General features: G+C 28.5%; 1 protein-coding gene across 1 annotated transcript; it reads left to right on the top strand.

Moving 5' to 3' along the window:
• The first annotated feature begins 234 nt into the window (after window positions 1-234).
• Window positions 235-10420, top strand: LOC139863214 (LOB domain-containing protein 12-like). The gene is made up of 4 exons (XM_071851859.1): window positions 235-262; window positions 9592-9740; window positions 10007-10212; window positions 10267-10420. The coding sequence occupies exons 1-4, from the start codon at window positions 235-237 to the stop codon at window positions 10418-10420; spliced, it is 537 nt and encodes a 178-aa protein (XP_071707960.1).
• The last annotated feature ends 888 nt before the right edge of the window (window positions 10421-11308 follow it).

Below are 11308 nucleotides of genomic sequence, written 5' to 3'. Positions count from 1 at the left end.
TAACCATTGTGACCGTTAGCTAGGCAGCATGTTGTAATGTCGTCAAAAGGACGAGGGTTTCGTAATGTCCAACAGCCCCGTAACAATCTAAAAACCTTATTTCTCACCCCAACTACCGAATCCGTCACTTGTGGGAAGGTTTTATTTAAAAGTTGTAATCCGATGTTCTTTTTCTCACTTTGGTGAGATGCGAACATCACTAACCCGTAAGCATAACATGCTTCTTTATGTTGCATGTTAGAAGCTCTTTCTAAAGCACGAAGTCCTATGTTGAGATATGTTGAGTCAAAATAGGTTCTTAACCCGTAGCGTAAAATTGCACTTGGGTTCCCCGCATTTAACGCTTTAAAGAAAATACGGCGTAACTTAAGGTCTCCCCAATGTGATATACCCCATCTTTCAAAAGAAAGCCTTTTATAAACTACGGCATGCCTGGAATGTTCTTCAAATGTTCTACAAACTAATTTTGCCGTAAATAATTGTGCCGACAAATTCTGACCGACTCTAGACAAGATTTCATCAATCATGTCCCCGGGTAGGTCTTCTAAAATTTTTGGTTGTCTATCCATAACATCCATTTTGTGTTTTTATACTGTAAAAATAGACGAGGGTTAGATTCATAAAAGATACTTAACAAACAATACAAGCAATCTTTACATATATCATAAAAGCACAAGCACACTATATTACATATATTACATCGCATGATTACAACTCTTTATTCCGACTCACTTGTTTCTTCTTCTTCGGACTTGGTTTATTTCGCTAATTTCCTAGGGATATATTGTGCTCCCCAAATACGAGCCGTTCTTTTCACAAATTGTCTAGAAAAACCTGGTGGCTTAGATGTTCCCGGGTTATAGCTAAAACTTAAGAAATACGGGTGTTGACGGTATTTCCCATCGGGATATTTCATGTTAACATAGAGGTAATCGGGGTTGGAATTAAGTTTCTCTATTTTGATGCCTTTTTCCTTATTATTTTCTTTTGCCTTTTCAAATTGGGTCGGGGTAATCTCTATAACATCATCGGAATCCTCATCGGGATCCGATTCATCGAAAAAATTGGTTATCTTCCCAATATTTTGCTTCCTCGGCGGAAACACCATTGACCATTATTAATTTTGGTCCATTGGTTGAGGGTTTTCTTTTATTTATCTGTTTTTCAGTGGTTTCTAATATTTCCTCCTCCGGAACCTCTTCTTCTTCTGGTTCCTCTTCTTCCAGTTTCTCTTCTTCCGGTTCCTCTTCTTCCGGTTCCTCTTCGGGAATTTGTGAGTCTTCCCGATATATATTCGACTCTTCATTATTATTAGGTGAGTCAATGGGATTTGTACTAGAGGTAGACATCTATCACACAATATCAAACACATTAAGAGATTAATATATCACATAATATTTACATGTTAATAATATATAGTTTTCAACAAAAAGTGTTAAGCAATCGTTTTTAAAGAAAAATATACGGTCGAAGTCCAGACTCACTAATGCATCCTACAAACTCGATAAGACACACTATGTAAATTTCTGGTTCTCTAAGACCAACGCTCGGATACCAACTAAAATGTCCCGTTTATAATAATTATAAACGTTTCATATTAATTGATTTCGTTGCGAGGTTTTGACCTCTATATGAAACGTTTTTCAAAGACTGCATTCGTTTTTAAAACAAACCATAACCTTTATTTTATCAACAAAGGTTTAAAGGACATAACCTGGGTTATCAAGTAATGATAATCTAAAATATCACGCTTACACACGACCATTACATAATGGTTTACAATAAATATTATGTTACAACAAAGAAAACTTTCGAATGCAGTTTTTAGACAATATCATACAAGCATGGACTCCAAATCTTGTCCTTAATTTAGTATGCAACAGCGGAAGCTCTTAACAATCACCTGAGAATAAACATGCTTAAAACGTCAACAAGAATGTTGGTGAGTTATAGGTTTAACCTATATAATTATCAATCATAATAATAGACCACAAGATTTTTATTTTTATAAACACATCTCATATCAGGCATTTCGCAAACTGCATAGAGATAAAAATTATTCATATGTTGAACACCTGGTAACCGATATTAACTTAATGCATAGAATATCCCTAAAAAGAACCTCTCGTCTGTATAATAATCTCGAAGTACTAAAGCCATCCATAACCTGAATGGGGGTTGTTATGCCCAATAGATCTATCTTTAGGATTCGCGTCAATTAGGGGTCATTTCCCTAATTCTTAGGTTACCAGACTTGAAGGGTGATATTCGGTTTAATAATACAACCATAGAATGTAGTTTCGCATACTTGTGTGACAACCCAGAAATTTCCGACCAAATTTAAACTTGATCTTTATATGTTTCCGACACGTTAAGTAAAGTCTGTAAGGTTAAATCTCAAATATTTTAAACTATGTTCATATATTCATTTAACCTTGACCAAATTCCGACGATTCACGAACCATTATATAAATGAATATGATTATATATATATGTATATATATTATAACTTGAGAATGTTAACAAAGTATTAAACGTATAATACTTTACACGAAAACATTTCTTCAATATATTTAACAACGGAATTACAAGATAATATCAAATGATTGAATTATTAGATACATTATGATATGATTATGGGTCTCTGTTGTGAGGTCCACTATGATTTAAGAAATCTCTCCTTTTTAACAATATGCGGAATAAATGGTAAATTGATCTACATGTGAGAACAAAGTGTCAATTAACGATAACTAGACAAAAGTTAATGGAGATTCCTATTTGATTTCCAGTACATGCTTTACAATAATTTAACCGTGACCTTTGATAATGTAACTATTTAATTTTCATATTAATTAATGGTGAAGTTATGAAATGTAGATTACTTAGAAAATGAATATCGATAAGTTAAGTAAATCGACGTTTATATAATTTCAAACACTTAACTATCCATTGGACCTTACCCGACAATTCACAAACAATAGTTGTAAATAAATATGTATATATATAAGCTTATATAATCAAATGAAATAATAAAATACAATTTAATCAATTGATTTAATTATGTAAAACATTACACAAGATAAAAAGTTGTTATTAAAAATGAAGCTATATATAAACATATATAATTTCTATATATAATTATTATTATATGATAATATATATAAAATGTATAAATAACAAATATTCAATAAAGGTTAAAATACAATACATTATATATTACATAGGTAATAATACATATATATATATATATATATATATATATATATATATATATATATATATAATACAACTATAAATATAATTGTTATAATAATATGGTTATTACTTTCAACATTAATATCAATACTAGTGTTATTAATATTATTTAAATCTATAACATTCAGATGTGAATTTGATATATATATATATATATATATATATATATATATATATATATATATATATATATATATTTTAGTTATTATTGTGATAATTATTATATTTATAATTATTATTACTATTATCATAAAAATTGTTAGTATTATTATAGTTATCATAAATAATATAAATTAGCATTATTATCATGAATAATAATATTATTATTATTAATAAAATGGTTATCATTAATATTAGTATTGTTTCTATTATTAATATTTTTTTAGTATTAATAATATTAATAGAATTATTAAATTTAACATATTATATTATATATTTATTAATTTTAATTATGAAGCTTAATATAGATATCAGATTTATACGCGTAGCAATTATAATCACTGATTAATTTTTTTTTCTTCTTTCTCGCCTATTACCCTCACACCCGTGATATATTGTCGAGGGGAATCACCATTATTAAGCAATCGATTGTATCATGTGTTTATAAAAATTGTGCAATTCTTCCATCATCTTTTATCTGTATCACAGCCTTTCTTCATTGAATTAATCAGAAATACAAATTAAACTGCTCGATACCTCTGTACGTATAACTTTTCACCCATAAACCGATTTTGAATTAAACTTCAATTTCTGTTAAAGCAGATATGTTAGGAATCTTATATTCGAAGTATCTGCAAGTTTTCATCATTCAATTCGTCCATTTGGTTTAGAATTTAGGAGTCAAAGTATTTTTGTAAAAAAAGTCAAATAACGAGTTCATCATGAAATTTGAGTTCATGTTTGTGTTTCAAGAGCAATTAACGATTCCAATAGTTCCTATATACGATTACCAAACTATTTTATGTTATAACCAAAGTCTAATACGCGTTCGAAATTGAAAATCATATTATTTTTTTTGTTTCCAACAGCGACAGCAGCGAAGCTGCAATGATTTTTTTTATTTTTTATTTTTTTTCTCGATTTCAACTAAATATAAACATGTGATATTGATTTATGTTATCTGGAATATTTAAAAGTCACGTTTTGGAGGATTATTAAATTCCTGATCGATGGTTTTCATGGAAGAAGAAGATGATATTATAAAAAGGGAAACGGGTTATATTGTTTTTGGGAGGGATTAATTTCAGAAAGAAAGAAATGGAGGAGTGGTGTTGGGAGTTTGTGTGTGAGCGGGAGATCTCGGGTTCGATTCTCGTTTGGGCCATTTTTTTTTAGAAAAACTTTCAAAGGGTATATACTCTTAATTTTATTTCCATTATTAATGTTATTATTCTTATTATTATTAATATTGTTATTGTTATTAATATTATTGTTATTATTGTTATTGTTACTAATTATTAATACTATTATAACTATTATTGTTATTGCCATGATTATAAGTAATATAACCATTATTGTTATTATTAACATTATTAATGTATTTATTATTATAAATTTTATCATCTAAGTATTAGTTATCATTATTATTATTATTACTAATATATTTATTAACGACTAATATAAGTATTATCATTATTATATTCTTAACACAATTACCCTGATTAATATTATTATCATATTTGATTATATTTTTGTTAATAAGTAACATCATTAGGTATTAATAGCATTATTATTGTATTATTAATATTGATATAAGTATTATTATGATTAAGATTATTATTATTATTATTGTTGATATGAAAATAATACAAACTATTATAATTATCATTAATATTAGTATAAGTAACATTTAGAATTTTTATTATTAACAAAAGTATTATTATTAAGATTGCCACTAGTAATAAGATTGTTATTATTATCATTATTATGATTATGTATTAGGTATTATTATCAAGATTATTATTTTCATTACCATTACTATTAAATTATTCACTTTATTAAAAGCTTCTATTATTATCATTATTATGAGATTTATTGTATAAACTATCATTAATATTATCATTATTATTAATATTAACATTATCATTACTATTATTGTTATCACTTAAAATATTATCTTAAAATACTACTTTAACAAATAAATGATATTTATATATAAATATATTTAATAAATATAAAATAACAAAATTTAATATTCTTATGTACAAAATGAATATATGAAACAAATACATATTATTAATATAAGAAGGATATACCTCGCGATGTAATCATATGTTATTGTATTCATTCCTATGGATTAGGACGGGTCGTCTCAACTTGTGTCTATTTTGTAAAATATTTATAAAACTGCATGTATTCTCATCTCAAAAATATTAGATTTTAAAAATGGGACTATAACTCACTTTCACATATTTTTACTTCGTCAAAAATTTAAGACTTGACCACGGATCGATTCACGAACCTATAACAAATATATACATATATATCAAAGTATGATCGAAATATATTCACAACATTTTTTATTACGTTTTAATGATTTAAGTTTATTAAGTTAGCGGTCCAACGTTAGTAATCTACAACTAGTTGTCCACAGTTAGATGTACAGAAATAAATCAATATATATTATCTCGAATCAATCCACGACCCAGTGTATACAAGTCTCAGGCTAGATCACAACTCAAAGTATATATATTATTTTAGAATTAACCTCAATCCTGTATAGCTAACTCAAGCATTACTGCATATAGAGTGTCTATGGTTGTTCCAAATAATATATATAGATGGATTGATATGATATGTCAAAACATTGTATACGTGTCTATGGTATCTCAAGATTACATAATATATGTTAGAATACATGTATAATACAATATAAGTTAGTTAATTTATGGTTAGTCTAGATTTGTTACAAAATTTTCGTAGCTAAAACTAGCAAATTTATCCAATTTTGTTGTACCCGTCATTTCTTCGTTTCAAATCCGTTTTGAGTGATTCAAGTTGCTATGGTTTTGTAATGAACTGAAATTTATGAAACTAAACAGAAAAAGTATAAGTTTATAGTCGTAAATACAGGTTACAAGTCATTTTTTAAAGAGGTAGTCATTTCCGTCGAAAAAACGACATCTTGATGATCATTTTAAAAAACATACTTCAACTTTGTGTTTAACAATGATTTTTGGATATAGTATCATATTCATATGAAATATCATTTTTTCAGAAAACAAACTTCCAATTCAAAGATTAAGATAGTTTTTATTTTTCTAACCCAAAACAGCCCCCGGTTTCGCTACGACGCCGTATGTCCGATTTTACGGTGTTCTTCGTGTTTCCAGGTTTTAAATCATTAAGTTAGCCTATCATATAGATATAGAACATGTGTTTAATTGATTTTAAAAGTTATGTTAGAAGGATTAACTTTGTTTGCGGACAAGTTTAGAATTAACTAAACTATGTTCTAGTGATTACAAGTTTAAATCTTCGAATAAGATAGTTATATATATATGAATCGAATGATGTTATGAACATCATTACTACCTTAAGTTTAGTAGGTAAACCTACTGGAAGTGACAAAAATTGATATAGCTTCAAAGGATCTTGGATGGCTTGAAAGTTCTTGAAGTAGAATCAAGACACAAAAACAAGTTCAACTAAGATTTTTACTCGAATTAAGATAGTTTATAGTTATAGAAATCGAATCAAAGTTTGAATATGAATATTACCTTGAATTAGAATGATAACCTACTGTAAATAACAGAGGTTTCTTGATATTAGATGATTACTTAGAATGGATTAGAAAGCTTGGAAGTAGACTTGCAAACTTGAAAGTATTCTTGATTTTATGAAACTAGAACTTATAGAATTTATGAAGAACACTTAGAACTTGAAGATAGAACTTGAGAGAGATCAATTAGTTGAAGAAAATTGAAGAATGAAAGTGTTTGTAGGTGTTTTTGGTCGTTGGTAAATGGATTAGATATAAAGGATGTGTAAGTTTTTTTTTTTTTTTTTTTTTTTGTAAATAATTCATGAATGATTTATAATATTTTTTGTAATTTTGTGAGATATTTCATGCTAGTTGTCAAATGATGGTTCCCACATGTTTAGGTGACTCACAAGGGCTGCTAAGAGCTGATCATTGAAGTGTATATACCAATAGTAAATACATCTAGAAGCTGTGTATTGTACGAGTACGAATACGGGTGCATACGAGTAGAATTGTTGATGAAAATGAATGAGGATGTAATTGTAAGCATTTTTGTTAAGTAGAAGTACTTTGATATGTGTCTTGAAGTCTTTCAAAAGTGTACTAATACATCTAAATACACTACATGTATATAGATTTTAACTGAGTCGTTAAGTCATCGTTAGTCGTTACATGTAAGTGTTGTTTTGAAACCTTTAAGTTAACGATCTTGTTAAATGTAATTAATTCATTGTTATTATACTTAAATGAGATGTTAAATTGTTATGTTAACATGATAACATGGTGTATAAATATATCTTAACATCATATATATATATATATATATATATATATATATATATATATATATATATATATATATATATATATATATATATATATATTAACATATATATATATATATATATATATATATATATATATATATATATATATATATATATATATATATTGTTTCTAAATCCTTAAGTTAGTAGTCTCATCTTACTTGTATAGTTCATTGTTAATACACTCAATGATATACTTAATTATCATTTTATCATGTTAAATATAGTATATCAATATCTTAACACAATACATATGTATTTAGTAAGACGTTGTTATAATGATAATCGTTATGTATATCGTTTCGAGCTTCATAATTCAATATTCTCATTTTTTATGTATATCACACATTGTTAATATACTTAGTGAGATACTTACTTATCATAATCTCATGTTAACTATATATATGTCCATATATATATCATCATGTCGTTTTTACAAGTTTTAACGTTCGTGAATCGCCGGTCAACTTGGGTGGTCAATTGTCTACATGAAACTCATTTCAAATAATCAAGTCTTAACAAGTTTGATTGCTTAACATGTTGGAAATATTTAATTATGCAAATATAGTTTTCATTTAATATATAATCATGGAATAATCATGGAAAAGTTCGGGTCACTACATATAATTAGCGGGTCAAGTTGTTATTGTGGGATGATATTGATGGTAACAAAGTCAGGTTAGAGATGAGTTTGTTTAAATACTCCTTCAAGTGGGAGATTGTTGGAGTTGAAGTAGGATTAAACAAAACAATTAAATGAAAAGACTGGTGAAATAGAAAAGAATTGTGGCATGTTTCATACGTGAGACAATATGTCACCACATGACAACTAGGATCGAGCATATACTGGTCTTTTTTTTTTTTTTTTTTTTTTTTTTTTGGAAACATGAATGTCACCAATGGTGACATTAATCTCACCAAACGTGAGAGTGAGAATCATTCACAGCCATGGGTTTATTTGTGTTCACGAATTGTTTTAAGGAAGTATATAATTAATTAGGACTTGGATTCATGGATCTAGAATATCCAAGCTTGCTCCCTAAGCTATTGTTTTCTCCTATAAATAACTTCATATGTAACACTATAAATTGTACCCACAAATTTCAATAATAATAATACTCTTTGGTCGGCCGTAGATTAAACCAATAGCAATATTGGATATAACCACGTTATATTTTCGTGTTATTTTCGTTCTTGCAATTTATTTTCTTTGTTCACTTGAATTATTTGTTTATTGTTCGTGAGTTTGACAACTTGGGGTTATCAAGTTCTTGTAGGGGCTCAATAATATTCCTAACATAAAACCCCTATGTGATGAGCTCTCGAGCGACAAGACCTGTAATCAAATGAATTACGCACATTGACGCCCCATGCGGTCAAGAACCTATTTAATTCGATCTTGAGCATTTCGAACATGGGTCAACAGCTAATATGCTAAACCAAGTTATACATGTACAAACTTAGTAAGCCTGTTAAAAATATATAAACTAATAACTGATGTGTAGTAATAATAATCTATTAAAAAAATTCACCATTAGCTGTAACAATAATTCAATTCTGTCAAAACACGTAAAATTTTATTTCATTTAAGTTTAATTATATATTGTATATGATAATAATACTAAATACTAACAACGCGTTGATTTAAGTTACTATAACAAAACAGTTAACGTGCTACTAATATATAAATAAGCACAAAGAGCTCACTACCATTCTTCACATACCAAATCTTGGTACACCTCATTCTCTTTATCATACTTCCCAACACACACACACACACACACACACACAAAATGGCACCTGCAGGGCATTCTCCATGCGCATCATGCAAATTACTACGAAGACGATGCACCAAAGATTGCATTTTCGCACCTTACTTCCCACCGGAAGAACCTCACAAGTTTGCCATTGTTCACAAGGTCTTCGGTGCTAGCAATGTTAGCAAAATGTTACAGGTACATATTAACATTGTGTTGGATTGCGTTTGCTTTTGAAAAAAAAAGAAAAAAAAAAAAAAAAGAAAAAAAAAAAACATATGCACATAAATAATGTTACCACCTCTGTTTATTATGTACATGGAAACCAAGGGCTGTAACATAAATTTAACACATGCTATCCTTTTCGATATATGCTTAGGTGATTATACATGTTCTTTTATTATCGTTTTATATAACGTATAAGAACAATACAAAAAGTAGCTAAATTTAAACGTTTCTTTTAGGAGCTGCCACGTCATCAAAGAGCGGATGCAGTGAGCAGTCTAGTCTACGAAGCAAACGCAAGAACGAGGGACCCGGTGTATGGATGTGTAGGAGCTATTTTCTACTTACAAAACCAGGTTTCACAGTTGCAAGTGCAACTAGCCATGGCTCAAACAGAGATGCTATGCATCCAGATGAACCAAGAGCCATTAGCACCTGCCTCGGCATCATCGGCTAATCATTTAGTCCCTATTCAACCGGCGCACAACAGTATTGTAACAGATCAGGATGTTATTTCTAGGGTTTCATCAGATGACGTATCGTATTCATGTCTACACAACATCACTAATCATCATCAGTACTTTAACTTTAATTCTACTAATGTAATTCAGTATAACAATCTAAAGAGAGAATCTTCTTCTCTTTGGACATGAAAAACCTCATTTTGATTGGTTCAATTATAATATTAGTTTCTAATTTTTTTTTTTTTTTTTTTTTTTTTTTTTTTTGAAAGGCAAGTTAGTTGTTAGTTGTTAGACTCGAACCTGGGTCACTCTCGAATCCATGAAACATGGATACCAATGAAGCAAGGCCTCATTGGCATTAGTTTCTAATTCTAATCTTGACTTTTATTAAGTCTTACATTAGTTGTTTTTGTGTGTGATTTCCATGGGTGTGTTAGTGTGTGAAAGAGTTTATTTAATTTGTCTTCATTAGAAATAGAGACAAAACAATAGTACCAAGTTAGGAGCAGATAAATGTTTGAAAACATGGGTAGTTTTAATGAAGTCAACCATAGCATGTGCCACAATTAAAAACTCAAAATATGATAAACAAACATCGATTTTTTTTTTTTTTTTTTTTTCTGAATCAAGCGCGTTATCAATTCGCGAAGTGTAGAAATTCTTTGATTAGGTATTCAAGGTAAATTAGTTAATTGGCTAGACTATCATTTGAGTAAAGGATAATCCAGTTAGTCTGCTCGCGTACATCTGAGTAAAACTATTCCCTTCTCCATCCATGTAATCTGAATGGAAACCTTTATATATTTACGCGTTTAGACTACATCTAATCACATAATGAGCCTAAGTATATTTGATGGGTGAAAAATCGGGTCGCGATAATGGCAATAGTCAAACCAACCATAAAAAAACGTAACTAGTGAAAGTTAATGTAGAATAATTATAATTCTATGATATGATGATTAAACCAATATGAATGTCTGAATCTTTGTATTCTAAATTTCTAATATCCATAATGTCAAATTTACATATTAACTAATAGACAAAAGTTATGGATAGTATTAGGGGTATTTTTGACTT

This window comes from Rutidosis leptorrhynchoides, chromosome 8, assembly GCF_046630445.1.
Source record: "Rutidosis leptorrhynchoides isolate AG116_Rl617_1_P2 chromosome 8, CSIRO_AGI_Rlap_v1, whole genome shotgun sequence".
Classification (NCBI taxonomy): domain Eukaryota; kingdom Viridiplantae; phylum Streptophyta; class Magnoliopsida; order Asterales; family Asteraceae; genus Rutidosis; species Rutidosis leptorrhynchoides.
Note: the sequence above shows the minus strand (reverse complement) of the source record. Positions and strands in the feature narration are given on the sequence as shown.